Genomic DNA, 18,476 nt, shown 5'->3' with positions numbered 1-18,476 from the left:
ATGTGGTGAAACGTCACCGAGGATGTAGCAATATACACCTTTTTCCAGCACGCACAATCTCCGACTACCCTTCTGCAGCAAGCAAGCCTGCCACATTCCATGATGCAAGACCAGATTAGGGCTCCTGGATGTCTCGACAACTCACTAGCATGACATCGGACCTTCCCCTCGCCTGTCGTCGGGTCTCGCCTGACACAGTTCTTGGTTCATCATTTTGCCTTCAGGAAGTCAAAAGGATCGTACGCCGTCCTGCCCCGACATGCACATCGTGTCAGCTACGCTCTAGGAGACGTCCTGCATCGATTCGGCAAAAATCGGGTTGGGGGCGAAACGACCCATCTCGCCCATTGCACCACCGTGGTCCTCAGGGCGGTGCGAGCAACTTCCTTGTCGAATTGGGTGCAGGCTGGAGGTCGGGGGCGAAACGACCGGAGGTCGACCCCCCCAACCCACCCACCGAGTTTGGTCTGGGTCCAGTCAAAGGCGACAGAGATACGCGACCAAACGTCCGAGTGCAGTCCCAGTCGAATCTCCCTGTCGTCGGTAGGGTCCTTTCCACAGAAAGCAGCATCCGAACGACTGAGATGACGACCGGGACACGGGAACTAGCCTGTACGTTCCCCCCGGATCTCACCGACCGTCCTGTCCGCCGGAACTTTGGCTGAACCCACATCCAAAGTGCCCAAGGTCGACCAGAAGCGTTCGTTAAGGCCTACTAGCTTGCTAGAGAGATTGGGCGAACCGACTCGGGGCGAACTCTGTTGGAACCTTCCCCTATAGTATATTTAATACACCTTTCAGGCCTACCCAGCTGCCAGTCTTAGAAAAAATCACCACCACTTTTTCTGTAATATGCAGAGCCTTCCCCTGACGTGCTACAGACTAACCAATGGTACCGTTGGATTCAGAAATGGATCCTGCAACACCTTTTTGGGGTTAGGGGGGCCATACTCAAAACCGGGGGGAGTTATGGCCAAAAAACTGGCTTTTCTCACTTATGCAGAGCCTTTCCCTGAGGTGCTACAAGGAAACCAATGGTATCATTCGATGCGCAATCGAATTCCGCAACACCTTTTCGGGGTTAGGGGGGTGCAGTGTAAAACCGGGGGGAGTTATGGCCAAAAAACCACTTTTTCTCACATATGCAGGGCCTTCCCTGGGCGTGCTAGAGACTAACCAATGGTATCATAGGATGCGTAATCCAATTCCGCAACAACTTCTGGGGGTTAGGTTGTCTCACCTCAAAACCGGGGGGAGATATCCTCAAAAAACCTGTTTTTCTCACATATGCAGGGCCTTCCCTGGGCGTGCTACAGACTAACCAGTGGTATCACAGGATGCGTAATCCAATTTCGCAACAACTTCTGGGGGTTAGGTTGTCTCACCTCAAAACCGGGGGGAGTTATCGCCAAAAAACCACTTTTTTTCACATATGCAGGGCCTTCCCTGGGCGTGCTACAAGGAAACCAATGGTATCATCAGATGCGCAATCGAATTCCGCAACACATTTTGGGGTTAGGGGGTCCCAGCTCAAAACCGGGGGGAGTTATCGCCAAAAAACCACTTTTTCTCACATATGCAGGGCCTTCCCTGGGCGTGCTACAAGGAAACCAATGGTATCATCAGATGCGCAATCAAATTCCGCAACACTTTTTCGGGGTTAGGGGGTCCCAGCTCAAAACCGGGGGGAGTTATGGCCAAAAAACCACTTTTTTCCACTTATGCAGGGCCTTCCCTGGGCGTGCTACAAGGAAACCAATGGAACCACCAGATGCGCAATCAAATTCCGCAACACCTTTTTGGGGTTAGGGGGTCCCAGCTCAAAACCGGGGGGAGTTATCGCCAAAAAACCACTTTTTCTCACATATGCAGGGCCTTCCCCTGAGGTGCTACAAGAAAACCAATGGTATCATGAGATGCGCAATCCAATTCCGCAACAACTTCGGGGGGTTAGGGGGTCACAGCTCAAAACCGGGGGGAGATATGGCCAAAAAACCACTTTTGCTGTCTTATGCACAGCCTTCCCCTGAGGTGCTAGAGAGTAACCAATAGTATCATTGGATAGACCGTTCAATGGCGAGTGTTTATCACCCATTCCCGGGGGGGTAGCTCAAAATCCAAGGGAGTCACGAGCTGAAAGTCGTTTCGCCCCCAGAGTGTTGCCAGACGCGCCTGAAGGTTCTAGAGCCTAACCAAGGATACCACGGGATGCGCCATCGCATGCTGATTCGTTCTAACTTCGTTTCAGGGGGGTACCTCTTTCCGGGGGGGAGATATGGCCAAAAAACCTGTTTTTCTCACATATGCAGGGCCTTCCCTGGGCGTGCTAGAGAGTAACCAATGGTATCAGAAGATGCGCAATCAAATTCCGCAACAACTTCAGGGGGTTAGGTTGTCTCACCTTAAAACCGGGGGGAGATATCCCCTAAAAACCTGTTTTTCTCACATATGCAGAGCCTCCCCTGGGCGTGCTAGAGACTAACCAATGGTATCACAGGATGCGCAATCAAATTCCGCAACAACTTCAGGGGGTTAGGTTGTCTCACCTCAAAACCGGGGGGAGATATCCTCAAAAAACCTGTTTTTCTCACATATGCAGAGCCTCCCCTGGGCGTGCTAGAGAGTAACCAATGGTATCACCAGACGCGCAATCCAATTCCGCAACAACTTCAGGGGGTTAGGTTGTGCCAGCTTAGACCGCGGGGGAGATATGGACAAAGAACCACTTTTTTGCACATATGCAGTGCCTTCCCCCGGGGTGCTAGAAGGAAATTAATGGTACCACAGATGCGCAATCAAATTCCGCAACACCTTTTCTGGTTAGGTGGTCCCACCTCAAAACCGGGGGGAGTTATCGCCAAAAAACCACTTTTTCTCACATATGCAGGGCCTTCCTCTGAGGTGCTACAATAAAACCAATGGTATCATGAGATGCGCCATCAAATTCCGCAACAACTTCTGGGGGTAAGGGGGTCACAGCTCAAAACCGGGGGGAGATATGGCCAAAAACCACTTTTGCTGTCTTATGCACAGCCTTCCCTGAGGTGCTAGAGAGTAACCAATAGTATCATTGGATAGCGTTCAACGGCGAGTGTTTATCACCCATTTCCGGGGGGGTAGCTCAAAATCCAAGGGAGTTACGAGCTAAAAGTCGTTTCGCCCCCAGAGTTTGCCAGACGCGCCTGAAGGGTCTAGAGCCTAACCAAGGATACCACGGGATGCGCCATCGCATGCTGATTTGTTCTAACTGGTTTCAGGGGGGGTACCTCTTTCCGGGGGGAGATATCCTAAAAAAACCTGTTTTTTTCACATATGCAGGGCCTTCCCTGGGCATGCTAGAGAGTAACCAATGGTATCAGCAGATGCGCAATCCAATTCCGCAACAACTTCAGGGGGTTAGGTTGTCTCACCTCAAAACCGGGGGGAGATATCCTCAAAAAACCTGTTTTTTTTCACATATGCAGGGCCTTCCCTGGGCGTGCTACAAGGAAAGCAATGGTTACCACAGGATGCGCAATCAAATTCCGCAACACCTTTTGGGGTTTAGGGGGTCCCACCTCTAAACCGGGGGGAGTTATGGCCAAAAAACCACTTTTTTTCACATATGCAGGGCCTTCCCTGGGCATGCTAGAGAGTAACCAATGGTATCACAGGATGCGCAATCCAATTCCGCAACAACTTCAGGAGGTTAGGTTCTCTCACCTCAAAACCGGGGGGAGCTATGGCCAAAAAACCTGTTTTTCTCACATATGCAGAGCCTTCCCTGGGCGTGCTAGAGAGTAACCAATGGTATCACCAGACGCGCAATCCAATTCCGCAACAACTTCAGGGGTTAGGTTGTGCCAGCTCAAAGGGGGGAGCTGTGGCCCAAAAACCACTTTGGCTCTCTTATGCAGAGCCTTCCCTGGAGACGATGCGGCTGGTCACATGCAGCTGGTCATCGTGCATCTATATGGCGGGTCGGGGGAATGTAGAAGACAAAGACCCACTTGGTCCCCACCAAGACTTAAAAAAAAAAAGGCCCCTCCCCCGCCCCGAGTTAGGGCAGAGGAGGGGCCATTCGATGGGAGACACTCCCGTCTTTGACTTTGACTTTGACTTTGACTTTGACTTTGACTTTGTGAGGTGGTTTCCGCATCTTTCAAGCGGACTCCAGTCCCGCATCTTTCATGCGGAAACGGGCCACTTTAGTCCGCATGAAACATGCGGACTCCAGTTCCGCATCTTTCATGCGGGATGCCAAACCATATGTGATGTGACACCCCTTGAGCGACCCAGCCATCGGCCAAACTCCCACTTTCAGTCAGGAGTAAGTATTGGACTTGTAGTAAAAAAAAAAAAAACTTTGACTTTTTTCATCATCTTGCCACCAACCAGGCATACACTCAATACGGTGTATGCATGCATGCATGGTGCAAGATGCCTTCTTTCAGGCAGGAGTCACCGCCTGACTTGGAGAAAAAAAGAAAAGATCGATCTTAGAACAAAGGTTGAATCTCAGATGATCGTAGCGAAAGGCTACTCTACAACGTACAATACCCCGTTCTCTTTTAAGTCGTCTGCAAAGGATCTCTGTCCTACGAGCTTACATTTGCGTATGGGTTAGGGCAATGCGGGCATGCTGACCCGCTTGCCCATCGGAGACGTAGGAGGCCACCGTCCGAAAACGGCCACCCCTAGACTGGTATCAGTTTTGACATAGGACGGTCGTTCGAACACAGCACGGATTCTGACTTAGAGGCGTTCAGTCATAAGCCCACGAAAATGAGGGATGGTAGCTTGGCACCATGGCTCGGTCGAGCCGGTGCAGGTACCAATGGTCCCAATCTGCCGTTCCTCTCGTACTGAGCAGAATTCCTGGCCGAATGCTTTCACAACTATCAGTAGGGTAAAACTAACCTGTCTCACGACGGTCTAAACCCAGCTCACGTTCCCTGTCGGTGGGTGAACAATCCAACACTTGGCGACTTCTGCGTCGCAATGATAGGAAGAGCCGACATCGAAGGATCAAAAAGCAACGTCGCTACGAACGCTTGGCTGCCACAAGCCAGTTACCCCTGCGGTAACTTGTCTGACACCTCTGGCTTAAGACTCCTAAGGGGCCAAAGGATCGATAGGCCACGCTTTCGCGCCGATAAATGCACCGGACTGCTACCGAGAGTCCGGGGTCAAGCCAGCTTGGACCCTTTTGTTCTACGGCAGGTTTCCGTCCTGCCTGAGCTGACCTTGGGACACCTGCGTTACGTTTTGACAGATGTGCCGCCCCAGCCAAACTCCCAACCTGACGCTGTCTCGGACAGACCCTGCCCTCACTTGGACAGAATGCTTGAAGAGATCCGCTTGCTTGCGGTTCAGCGATCCTCATCCGATGAGTTCAAAAACACAAAGAGTAGTGGTATTTCACCGTCGGGACCCCCCAGCAGAGAAGGACCCTCCCACCTATCATCTACACCTCTCCTGCTTTCAAACCACGGCAGACTAGAGTCAAGCTCAACAGGGTCTTCTTTCCCCGCTGATGCCGCCAAGTCCGTTCCCTTGGCTGCGGTTTCGCTAGATAGTAGATAGGGACAGTGGGAATCTCGTTCATCCATTCATGCGCGTCACTAATTAGATGACGAGGCATTTGGCTACCTTAAGAGAGAGTCATAACAGGGAATTGTACTTCCTCTCATGCATCAGCAAGGGAAGGAAGACAAGATCAAAGTAACTATCACTAGGGTTACCCTACCTGCTTGCCTTTAACAGGCCTAAGAGGGTTCTCCCCCTCTAATGTGAAGAACAAATTGGACAGTCGGCCATTCCCCCTTGTCACACGGGGGCCATATTGCCCCAGGCTGACCAAAAGAGCTTTCTTTTACCTCGCCAAGCCAAGCCTGACAGTGGAAACCATGGGACTGACGCTTGGCGTGGGAAACAAAGCTTTTTTAGGTCTGACGCCGAGACGGCGAGACCAGAAAACATTATTCCGCTTCTTGACAGAGGCCCGAGGTGGACCCGGTTGCAAATGATCTTCATTCCTTTTCGAGAAATAAAAATGACAATCAAGCGTTTCCCACTAAACCAAAAAACTCCATGGGCCTTTCTTTCTTTCCTCGGGAGAAAGCTGCGGTTTCATGGTACACAGGACGCCAAAGCCTGCACTTGCGCTCCCCCGGGATTTTCAATGCAACCGTCGGTGGCCTGCCGGAGCAAAAAAAAAAAGCCTCAGACCGTCGACGCTTACCGGACCTGCCGCCTCTAGCCGGACCAAGCCGATTCCAGGGCCCGTCGGGAACCGTTAAAAAGAAAAGACAACTTCTTTCCGGCGCCAACGCCGGCGTCTAGGGTTCGCTCGCGTCACCCGCCACCCCCCTCCGCAAGAACGGAGAGGCGGCGGGCCAGTCCGGTTCGGGACTATTGACCCGATTCCGTTCGACCACCTGGCCTGGTACCACCAGGAATTCCTTCGGATTTCTATAGGTTTAGGATCGACTCACCCATGATCCAACTGCGGGTCACATACGGAACTTTCTCCACTTACGGCCTTGCAAGGCTATCTACGCCGTGCAATATTACATGATATACACGAGATTGCACCGGACAAACTCAATTGGCCGTCCGGTCGGGCTCGCGCGCCGACCTGCGCCACGGGCCGGCCGCGCCCTCCTACTCGTGGCGCCCTTGTCACTCGGCACCACGGCGGGTGGGGTGCGACGCTGAGCGCCATCCATCTTTCAGGGCCGGTCGCTTCGGCAGGTGAGTTGTTACAAACAATCCTTGGGGGTCGCCGGTAACACTTCCGTGGCCACCGTCCTGCTGTCTGGAGCGACCCGACACCTTTCCTGGGATCTGATGAGCGTCGACTCGGGCACCGCGACCCGAGTGCGGTTCATACAGCATCGGCAATTCTGCTTACCAAAAAAAGGCCAACTGGGTAGCGCTCGCATTTACTATGGTCTCTCCGCCTTCGAAAATCAGGAAAGGCAGAAGTTCCTTACGATGTTTGAGAATAGGTCGAGGCCGCCTCGGCCCCGAGGCCTCTAATCATTGGCTTTACCCGATAAAACTGCGTTCGTAGAGCGCCAGCTATCCTGAGGGAAATTTCGGAGGGAACCAGCTATTAGACGGTTCGATTAGTCTTTCGCCCCTATACCCACCCAATCAGACGATCGATTTGCACGTCAGAATCGCTACGGGCCTCCACCAGAGTTTCCTCTGGCTTCACCCTGTTCAGGCATAGTTCAACCACCATCTTTCGGGCGACGGCCCGCGACTCTCACTCCGACCCGAACCTCGCACAAGTGCGGGTCGCGGGTGGGTCGACGATGCGCCACGAGGCACATAAGTCACTCCCGGATCTAGCCTCCTTTCACTTTCGTTGCGCCCAAGGGTTTCCTTCACCCAAAGACTCGCGCGCACGAGGCACTCCTCGGTACGTGTTGCAAGACGGGTCGGACAGACCCGGCCGGTCGTCGACGTCTCGGACGCGCAAAGCGAGGATGCGCCGTCACCCTCAAAAAACGGACGGACAGTAGTACGGGCACCGCGTGCGGTGCACCAACAGTCGAACCCCGAAAGGGAGGTCGGCGTCCCGGCCGTGCCGAGAGCACGGCGCGCGCCGCAAAACACACCTCGGTCCGGTCCCGGCGAGCCCCTCGCCCAGCCGAGCTGTAAACGGCCACCGAACCACGCACGAAGCGAGGACGGCGACCAACCTTCCCGACGGGCCTCTGAACGAGCCCCGGCACCGACCCACGTCGAACGAGCGCGCGCCCAGCCAGAGTTGTCCGACCGACGGGACGGAGGGGAACCGACCCACGCCCGACGGTACAAAAAGGAGCAGTCGCACGAGGCGCTCTCTGCCCGCCGGCCGAAGACCCGGGTCGCGCCGCTTGGGCAGAGTCCGGGCGTTTCCCTCCGAACGGTTTGCACGCACTTCTTTAACTCTCTTTTCAACAGTCCTTTTCACCGTTTCCACTCGCAGGTACTTGTTCTGCTATCGGAGTCTCACGCCGGTGAGGTCAGCTTTAGATGGAGTCTACCACCGTTTTGGGCTGCATTCACCAAACAACCCGACTCTTGGAAGGGAAAAACGCCTCGAACGGCCCAGGTCAGGTCGACGCCTAGAGACGGGGTTCTCACACTCCACGACGCGCCCTTCCCAGGCGACTTGGCTCGCGCGAAACCCCGTTTCACGGGGATCCGTGGCACGGCGCTTCTCCTTCAATTTAAAACTCGCACCACCCTCTTGTCGGCTGAGGTGGGCGATTTTACAATCTTTGAAGCCATTTCCCGCTTCTGACTCGCCGTTACCTGAGGGCAAATAATCCTTGTTAGTTTCTTTCCTCCGCTTATTAATATGCTTAAATCTCCGCGGGGTAGTCTCTCCCCCCCCTCGCACCCCCCCACCTGATCACCTGAGGTAGTACTGTAAAGGTGTTTGTTTGTCCTCTCTTTCTGTCGGGTTGTTGGCCGCGATATGAACGAGTCGACTGTGTTCGTTTTTTTTTTTGTTCCACCGGCATTCGACATTTCAAGGGACCACGGCTCTGCATTCCCTTTTGCTTTTGATGACGAGAAAAGGTAGGAGGATTGGCCGTGACACCTCAACACCCGTCCTTTCCTCGCATAAGAAGAAGAGACAAGGACCACATAGTGTATTCGTACCCTCAGACAGACGATGCTCCCGGGACCTAGGGCCCCGAGTGAGGCGGCTTTTTCCATTTGCGTTTTTTCAAAGATTCGCATGATGCACTCGTCCTTCTGCAATTTCAACATTACCGTATCGCAGTTGGCTGCGTTCTTCATCGCAGAACTTGTGTGAGCCAGAAAGATCCACCGTTCTGAGTTGTTTTTCTCACATTTTTTTCGTATCTTTCAATTATACATTCTCACTATTGACAAACTGGATTGAAGCAAATACAAAGACATGGCGAAACGTGGCGGTGGCGTCTGACTGCTAACGCACAGCAGCATTTGACGACCTGCTAGGTCGTACCCCCCCCCAAACCGTATCGCGTTTAAGATAGATGATTTCAAGTACCGGTCACACGGTGAGACGGACTCGCACGATCGATTCAACGTGTAATGTGATTCCTTCACGCAGGTTCAACCTACGGAAAACCTTGATCTAAGACTTTTACTTCCTCTTAAAACGATCAAGTTCGACCAAACCTTTCCCCCTCGCGCCCAAGCTCTCCAACACCACATTCGCTGCGGTGTTAACGGAGGTTAGGGCAGTGGCCAGGTCGGGACTGTGGCCTCGCTAAACCGTTCATTGCGGTGGAGTAGACGACGGGCGGTCGTGTACCACGGGCAGGGACGTAATCGACGCCGGCTGGTGGACCGGCGCCTAATAGGAATTCCTCGTTCGATGACGGGACAATTGCAACCGTCTGTCCCCAGCACGACGACTCGCCCTGGAAGGTTGCCCGGACCCCTCGGCCCGGAACGAGCATGGGCCGGAGACTCTCTGCCGTTCGTCAGTTGTTATGCTGCGGCGTGCGGCCCAGGAACACATCGTCAGGGCATCACAGACCTGTTATCGCCTCTACCCGCCTCCGGCGTTGCTTCGGACCCAGGCGGGGGGGCGTCCCTCTAAGAGGATCCCCAGAAGCAAACGAGCTTCGGGTGGTGGCCCCAACCTACGCAGGGGCGACGGTCTCGGTTCGTTCACACGGGAATTAACCAGACAGATCGCTTTCCAACAACTAAGAACGCGGCCCATGCACCACCACCCATAGCATCGAGATATAAAGAGCTCTCGATCTGTCAATTCCTCGCCATGTCCGGACCGCGGTGAGGTTGGGCCCCCGGGTTGATGGAGTCAAATTAAGCCGCCCGGCTCACACTCCTGGTGGTGCCCATTCACCCGTCAAATTCCTTTAAAGTTTCGGACCATTGCGACCGTACTTCGCCCCGGAAACCAAGACAACTCTCGGTTTTCCCAGGAAGGTGCCCGAGGGGGTTTTCTTTCAAAAGCCCCCCCGATCCCCGGTCCGGTCAACGTTGACCGGTCGGAACTAGGACGGTATCCTGATCGTTCTTCGATCCATCCGACTTTCGTTCTTGATCGAGAGAGAGGTGCTTGGCAGATCTCGCTTTCGCAGCCTGGTCGTTCCTTCGCGATCCAAGAATTTCACCTCTGACGACGAAAATACGGGTGCCCCCGACCGTCTCGTCCACCATCACTTCCGGTCCGTTGCAACGACAAAAAACGGGACCCGAGTCCTCGTTGCCGTCATTCCATGCTTACGCCCGGTCACTCGAGATTCACGCCCGCTTTTCGAACAATCCGATTTTTTTCAAAGTCACGCCCGCCGAGGTCCGGGCGCACCCAATCGAAGGGCCACGGAAGACCGGCCTCCGCGGGGGGGTTGTGGGCGGAACGGGCGGCCCACCCCACACGTCAGCCCCTCCGTAACTTAAGACCGGGCACGACACGGGGAAACCCGCCCGAAATCCGACTACCGAGCTTTTTAACTGCAAACAACTTTAATATACGCTATTTGGAGCTGGAATTACCGCGGTGAGATGGCACCAGACTTGTCCTCCAATCGATCCTCGTCCGAGGCTTGTAAGCTGGACCCACTTTCCGATCCCAGGGAACCCACTAGGGACGGCCCCACGCACCTCGTCATTTCTCGTCACTACCTCCACGAGTCGGGACTTGGGTGAATTTGCGCGCCTTGCTGCCTTCCTTGGATGTGGCTAGCCGTTTTCTCAGGCTCCCTCTCCGGACATCGAACCCTGATCCTCATGTTACCCGTCGGTCACCACGCGTAAGCCACTAAACTTAACCGTCGACCAGGTTGATAGGGCAGAGATTTGAATGAAGCATCGACAACGGACGGGAATGACGTCGAGGCGGGCAAGGGAGCGTGTAAGCACCTGGGGAAGCAAGGCCGACACACCAGGCCAGATGGACCACACGTAAAACGGGACAGAGGCGCAGGGGGCCGGTCCGGTTTTGAATCTAATAAATACATCCTTTCTGAGAACGTGATCTCACAGTCGTGACTCCAGTCCGCATGTATTAGCTCTAGAATTACTACGGTTATCCATCCGGTAGTAAACACCATCCATCAAATAAACGATCACTGATTTAATGAGCCATTCGCAGTTTCACAGTACTACTCGTCAACGAGCATGAGTGCTCGTACTTGCACATGCATGGCTTAATCTTTTAGACAAGCATATGACTACTGGCAGGATCAACCAGGAACTTTCTTTACCTTGAGACGGTGTACATCTCGCTCTTTGGGACTTGCAACCTTCCTTTCCTCATGGTGGACTTGGCGTCTAACCTGCCTTTTGGGGATGCACCAAAATCAATCAGTCACATCCGACAAAGTGCTAGGTAGGTGGTCAAGTTTTCCACCACCACTCGGTTGGGACGGATGCGCCCATCTCGATCCATTTGCCGACCGAACTCAATCGGACGCACATATGGGCTTTTCTACGACACCTCTTCTCGTTATGCCTCTGCCGGCAGAAAGGCAGGCCCCTAACATCCCTGTCAGCAAGGAAGCGGGCAGGCCAATCAGCCACCGCATGTGGTGAAACGTCACGAGGATGTAGCAATATACACCTTTTTCCAGCACGCACAATCTCCGACTACCCTTGCGCAGCAAGCAAGCCTGCCACATTCCATGATGCAAGACCAGATTAGGGCTCCTGGATGTCTCGACAACTCACTAGCATGACATCGGACCTTCCCCTCGCCTGTCGTCGGGTCTCGCCTGACACAGTTCTTGGTTCATCATTTTGCCTTCAGGAAGTCAATAGGATCGTACGCCGTTCTGCCCCGACATGCACATCGTGTCAGCTACGCTCTAGGAGACGTCCTGCATCGATTCGGCAAAAATCGGGTTGGGGGCGAAACGACCCATCTCGCCCATTGCACCACCGTGGTCCTCAGGCGGTGCGAGCAACTTCTTGTCGAATTGGGGCAGGCTGGAGGTCGGGGGCGAAACGACCGGAGGTCGACCCCCCCAACCACCCACCGAGTTTGGTCTGGGTCCAGTCAAAGGCGACAGAGATACGCGACCAAACGTCCGAGTGCAGTCCCAGTCGAATCTCCCTGTCGTCGGTAGGGTCCTTTCCACAGAAAGCAGCATCCGAACGAACGACTGAGATGACGACGGGACACGGGAACTAGCCTGTACGTTCCCCCGGATCTCACCGACCGTCCTGTCCGCCGGAACTTTGGCTGAACCCACATCCAAAGTGCCCAAGGTCGACCAGAAGCGTTCGTTAAGGCCTACTAGCTTGCTAGAGAGATTGGGCGAACCGACTCGGGGCGAACTCTGTTGGAACCTTCCCTATAGTATATTTAATACACCTTTCAGGCCTACCCAGCTGCCAGTCTTAGAAAAATCACCACCACTTTTTTGTAATATGCAGAGCCTTCCCCTGACGTGCTACAGACTAACCAATGGTACCGTTGGATTCAGAAATGGATTCTGCAACACCTTTTTGGGGTTAGGGGGGCCATACTCAAAACAGGGGGGAGTTATGGCAAAAAAAAACTGACTTTTCTCACTTATGCAGAGCCTTTCCCTGAGGTGCTACAAGGAAACCAATGGTATCATTCGATGCGCAATCGAATTCCGCAACACCTTTTTGGGGTTAGGGGGGTTGCAGTGTAAAACCGGGGGGAGTTATGGCCAAAAAACCACTTTTTTCACATATGCAGGGCCTTCCCTGGGCGTGCTAGGACTAACCAATGGTATCATAGGATGCGTAATCCAATTCCGCAACAACTCTTGGGGGTTAGGTTGTCTCACCTCAAAACCGGGGGGAGATATCCCAAAAAAACATTTTTTCTCACATATGCAGGGCCTTCCTGGGCGTGCTACAGACTAACCAATGGTATCACAGGATGCGTAATCCAATTCGCAACAACTTCTGGGGGTTAGGTTGTCCTCACCTCAAAACCGGGGGGAGTTATCGCCAAAAAAATGACGTGGCATACACAAGTGGACTTTTTCTTCCTACAACGAAAAGGATTATGGGTAACCCTGGTCAACATTTACGATGGAGTTCCCGCCAAAAACATTGCAAACAAAAACATTAACACTCCGCTCCCTGCAACACCAACGCCTAAAAACTACCTCCGCCAACCTAGCTCCACTCCTAACTCCCCATGCTGGCTACAGAACAGAGAAGTGTTAATGTTTTACCCGCCGGCTCCGTGGCTCCTTCCACAACCCATCTACCAAACCTTGCTTTTCCGATCGACCCTAAAGACAGATAGGCTATGGAACGATGCCAGGCAACCCTCACTTCTTCGAGGGTCACCTAGGACTTACGGGTTTCCAGACTTCATGATGTCCTTCCGCCACCGGCAGGCCCAAACCGCTATCAAACCCTAACCTTCCAAAGCCTCAACGCTTCGCTCGCTCGCTCGCTCGCTCGCTCCCAAACTTCTCCTTCTTTTGCTTAACTACGTCACTCTCTTCTGCACCAGGCTCTCACAATGTAAACCAACATGGCCTCGCCACTCTAATCTCTACACATCATCTCTCAACCCCCTAGGACAACCTCCTCGTCATCTGCCACTAGTATAGCACTCCTCTGGTAAGTACCTAACCACTCATTCCTTGGTTATACCGTTAATATATATGTATATGCCTGCCCCTTAACTTATCCCGAAAGGTTACGCTCCCCCTAAACACAACTTTGTTTACACCCTTTTCCGATGTGATAGATCAATAGATAAATAGATAGAGTTTATTACAAACAACTTACATTGCGGCCAAAAGGCTGACTTGCCTAAATATGAACAACTATAAGAAAATATTACCTATGATAAATATCACCTAACATGTCATAACATAGCATACAAATATTATATTCAGAAGGGTTAGGGTTAGCAATGACACTCAGCTCTTCTCTGGCTCCATAAAACTACGATACGCTTACCATTTAACTCATAAAACAATTTTTTTCTGCTTTCTTTTTCCAACACAGGTCTACTACCATGCACACTCCATTCCAACCCAAACGGTTCAAACCAAACCCTCCAAACACATTGTGCACTCTCAAATACCATCTTGGCCACAACTAACGACTCTTCTTCAAACTGGTAAGTACCATCCTCATCGTCTCACTTGCTTTTCCTCTACAAAAGCTATACCTATACTTCTCTTATAGCTTTACCCCAAAAAGATTGTACACTTTGCTGGCAGTTACAAAATCAATTATTTATGATAATAATAATAATTATGCATAAAAAACTTATTTCTTTACAAGCCAATCATTAAATTACATATCTACATTATCATATTACTATGTCCAAGGGTTAGTCTACACTATAATTATACATAACACTTCCTTTTTCTTTCAAGCATCAATAATTAATATAACCTTTTCCTTGATTGCATGGTGGGCATACAGCCACTAGTAAAGGGAACTATTTCAGGACTTACAGGTGACTGATTCCAGGGTATTAATAAACTTGGTTAGAACGAGTATTTATAAAGATTGCTATTGGTCACAATAATTATGACGAAAGAGGAATGCATTGGCTACTTCCATGGCAACAATGCTACCTTTCTCCGGCCTAACATTTCCAAACCACGACTCAAAACAACACACAGCACATTCCTTCGTGCATATTCTTCACACAAACCTACTACCTACACTTCCTCTAAAACTATTCTTTCCACAAACACTCCAAACCAATCTACTTTGTCATACAGACAGGCTAGTAAGCAGACAATTCTTGCAATTCCATTTCACCTACGACGTTACTCCTGTCTAATTACCCAGATGGTCCACTCCTACCAATTTTGCAAAACATCCAATCATTTACAACAAAAAAAGCCACTTTTACACTTTATATTTGCTATTCACAAAAAATGTACACACGCTTACTGTACCCTCTCTCCCTTGGCTGCATGAATGGAATTTGGTAAACACATGTACGCTTACCTTCACTAAATAATTTCCCTCTTCTATAGCATTTCCTTTCAAAACAAAATCCCAGTTTCCTTTCTTTGTTTCCTATGCTCCTCTTGCTTCTATCACTGCTCATCCATCTTTCACTTGTCTCAATATTACTACCATGGAATACTGTATATCTCAATGCAATCATTTTGGCCTCAGTGTTCCTCTTGTTCAAGATTAATTAACAGTATGAATGGAAATCAGCCATCAATAATTCTTTAAGGCTTTTGCTTTCAATATTTTGCATGAAAACAGACTTGACTTTACCTGAAATTGATAGCCTTCAAGAATGCTTTTTTCCTACTTTTTATACTTGGCAATCAGGGCCCGGTTCCTCGAAAGCCGATTAACTTAATCCAGGGTTTGCGTATACTTTTGTTTCACCTTTTGAACTTTTTGGTTAAAGTTTCTTTTGCTTAATTTTGTTTTTCAAGATTGACGTCTTCTCATGTAAAGTTCTGCCAAAAATCTGCGTTGAACAGCATTTGGGAGTACAGAAATAAACTGCTTGGTTAATTTTTAATCTTACATTACCGTTTATTGGCTTTCGAGGAACCGGGCCCTGAGCGGTTCCCCTAAAGATTGGGATACACCAATCTCAAACACACGTTATTCACAACAATGCTTCTGCTACCAGTCTGTTTGCCTCTCAACAACACCAAGCAATTTGCAAATTTTCATTTGCGATGTATGTTCAATTCCGCATTTTAAGAGGATAACTCGAAAACCACAAGATTCATTTCTACCTGTCTCATCTTTTATCCACACTTCTCTTACTCCATATGTTGTCATATTTTTTATTTAACATTCATTGCAAAATTCATGTCTATGAATTATGAAGAGTAAATAAAATATTGTTCTTGTTGTCACACATTTCATAAGTAGCTTCACAGTTACACCTCCCTATTGCATCCTTTTTGATTAAGGTCCCATAACATCTAAATTCAAATAAACCTACTAACCACTCAAATTCCATCCATTTACCTGTTGAGGCAAATCAGATTGCATGATACTATATCCTCAAAACCATCAGTGTGCAGCTTCAACTCACCCTCATTCTTTCCCGAAAAGGGGCTGAATAGGCATGATTTATGGAACAGTATTTACTTCTTTTCTAACCAAGGTTTCCCCAAGAGATAATTGTAAACTTTTGCTCGTGCAATTTGAATGTGAGGTCATACTGTGGATTTTCCAATCAAAGTGGCGTGACATGCTCTAAATCTGATTTGGCAATCATGTACAGACCATATTGCATCACACCCACTTCAATGAACTTTGCCAATTCACCTGAGGGTTAGCAAAAGGCACTTGCACTGCTGAGCTATTCTCACATTCAAATTCCCCTAATGTTCATATTTTCAGAAATGTTTAGCTGGTCATCACTGAAACATTCTTGCCCACGATATCCAAATCAATCATTTGTCTCTTGGTATTAACCCGTTCTATTATGTATACACCAATGAACTGCCAAGTGAGCTTTAGCGTAAAAACCTGATATCTTCACAAGTGTAGTGGTCACTGTTGCTATGGTTACAAGTAAAAGTCGCACCTTTTGAGGCCTTTGTGAAATGATTTAGATTTCATTGGTATTTAAATAATCAATACAATATTACATGACTGCTTGAAGATACGACATTTCTCTTCTCGGGTTGAAAAATACTTCATGAGGCAGCGCACTAAAGAGAAATTTGGAATATCAGTGCGGACATGTTATATCCTCTATTACTCCTACTAGTGGTAACCAAATAGTATTTACTCTGTATAACACCAGCAGATTTTACTCGTCAATTGGGGCCATTCCACTGGGCTGTTCACATGTCAATGAGTTAGATATCCACTCAAAAACTATGTGCCCATTTAACCCATTGACTCCGAGGAGTGGGACTTATTTCACTGTCTAATGGCAGACGATTTTACCTGTCAATGTGGGTGTGCAGGGTGGTTGGGGTGTGAATGTGTGAATCAAGTTCAACATGATTCAAAATTATAATCACGTGGTCAGTGTGCTTAGATGTTTCGATATCTCAAAGGACACACACTACAATGTACCATGCACACAAGATATTTCTCAAAGGAAGGCTGTGTCATGGCAGCAAAGTTAATTTTCTGTAGTTTTAGGATTAGTTACACACCCTTGCTCACTATATGCAACTTAATCTTAAACTACAAATTACTTTTGAACAAAACTCATCACTTTTTGACAAAACGTCTAAAAAGCATACAAAATCAAACTTCGGCAGATCAGAGGTGAACTTTGAAGAACAACATGGATAGGCTCAACATATTTAACAAACCTTGCTTGCAATCCATTCTAACCTTCTTCAATTTTGCCCATTTCCTTCTGGACATGTATTTGCTATTTCATTGATATTCTCCCTCTGTGTTTAAGTAATTATTATCTTGTTATGTTCCCTTGATTTGCTGGCCAGTCTGAGGTCTAATTCCTGACACAAAGCCTTTAAATAAGGGTTGAATTAGGGCCGTGCCGGTATTTAAGGTCACTGGTTCAAACCCCGTTCACTTCCTGAACATTTCAGGCTTCTCTACGTAATTGCTAAAATTGCATCCATAACTGCGAGAATCGTAACTTTATTTGATTTCATACCCGCAGTTCAGAATATTATTCATTTCTTATATCATTTAGATCATTAACAAACTTAAGTGTACACATTACAAACTGTATTTTACACCAATTAACAACTTTCTTTTTTAACAGAACTGCACAATTCAAGATGGTCTTTCCTCTTTTGTGACATTCCTGAGGAAAAGATGATACCCAGGTTGCCTGAGCCTCATGCCGAAAGAAGACGTCTTTTTTGGCATAAACCACAATTACTTGACAATTGTAACAACACAAACAACAGACAAATTGGATGTTTGCCATAGTATGTGTATGAGTAAAGCACTTTTTGAGAGAAATGATACAGCTCATTGCCACAGATCTTTTGTCATTGTTCATATGCAATACATTTCCTCAGTATAACAGCATCACATAACTTTCATGGCTTTGCAATCCACCTCTGGCGCATAGTCAGTACAACACTGTAAAGGAGAAAAAAAGGCCTTTATTAGATTACCCTTCCAACAAATCCCAAATGATCATTTCCAGTGCTACAAATGTGAATAATTAAGAGGATTTCTTGCAAGCATAAACATTGAAATAGTTCCTCACAAAAGAAAAAAGCATTGCTCTGTAAGTGTATAACAAGTACCATGACAACTAGTGATGAGTAATGCAGAGATCATTCAGGCTGGACCATTAAGGTGCTAGTTTTGCACTGCGCATAACATTGCAACATCAAAGATGGCAGGGATTCTCGCTGGTGAAAGGAAAGAAAACACAGGCCGCTTTTGCTGTTCAAAAGTGCAATCATGAAAACTCCTATTGATTACGAAAGTGTTGTCTTGCAATTTGCACTAAACCTTTGGTGGAAAATAATCATTTGAGGCCCACATTGTACCTTTGTTGAACATTTATGCCCTTTCTCCCTCCCCAAATAAGGAATTTCTTTGAACATTGGGCTGCATTACCTGTGCTCGTTTAC

The 18,476-nt window shown here is 49.1% G+C and overlaps 1 protein-coding gene and 2 long non-coding RNA genes across 4 annotated transcripts in view; 2 read left to right on the top strand and 1 right to left on the bottom strand.

The window, feature by feature from the left end:
* Positions 1-4,980: 4,980 nt before the first annotated feature.
* On the top strand, positions 4,981-5,565 carry LOC137991917 (uncharacterized). The gene has a single exon (XM_068836942.1). The coding sequence runs from the start codon at positions 4,981-4,983 to the stop codon at positions 5,563-5,565; it is 585 nt and encodes a 194-aa protein (XP_068693043.1).
* Positions 5,566-13,438: 7,873 nt separating this feature from the next.
* LOC137984736 (uncharacterized) lies at positions 13,439-17,868 on the top strand. Its single transcript, XR_011119160.1, has 3 exons — positions 13,439-13,560; positions 13,954-14,068; positions 17,648-17,868. It is a non-coding gene; the product is annotated as an uncharacterized lncRNA (long non-coding RNA).
* Positions 17,833-18,476, bottom strand: part of LOC137984743 (uncharacterized) — a 34,058-nt gene continuing 33,414 nt past the window's right edge. For both annotated transcript variants that reach the window (XR_011119163.1, XR_011119161.1), the window contains exon 7: positions 17,833-17,973. This is a non-coding gene — a long non-coding RNA (uncharacterized lncRNA). The remainder of the gene's footprint in view (positions 17,974-18,476) is intronic.

This window comes from Montipora foliosa, chromosome 2 (genome assembly GCF_036669935.1).
Source record: "Montipora foliosa isolate CH-2021 chromosome 2, ASM3666993v2, whole genome shotgun sequence".
Lineage (NCBI taxonomy): Eukaryota > Metazoa > Cnidaria > Anthozoa > Scleractinia > Acroporidae > Montipora > Montipora foliosa.
The sequence above is the reverse complement of the archived record's forward strand: the minus strand, read 5'-3'. Positions and strand labels throughout refer to the sequence as shown.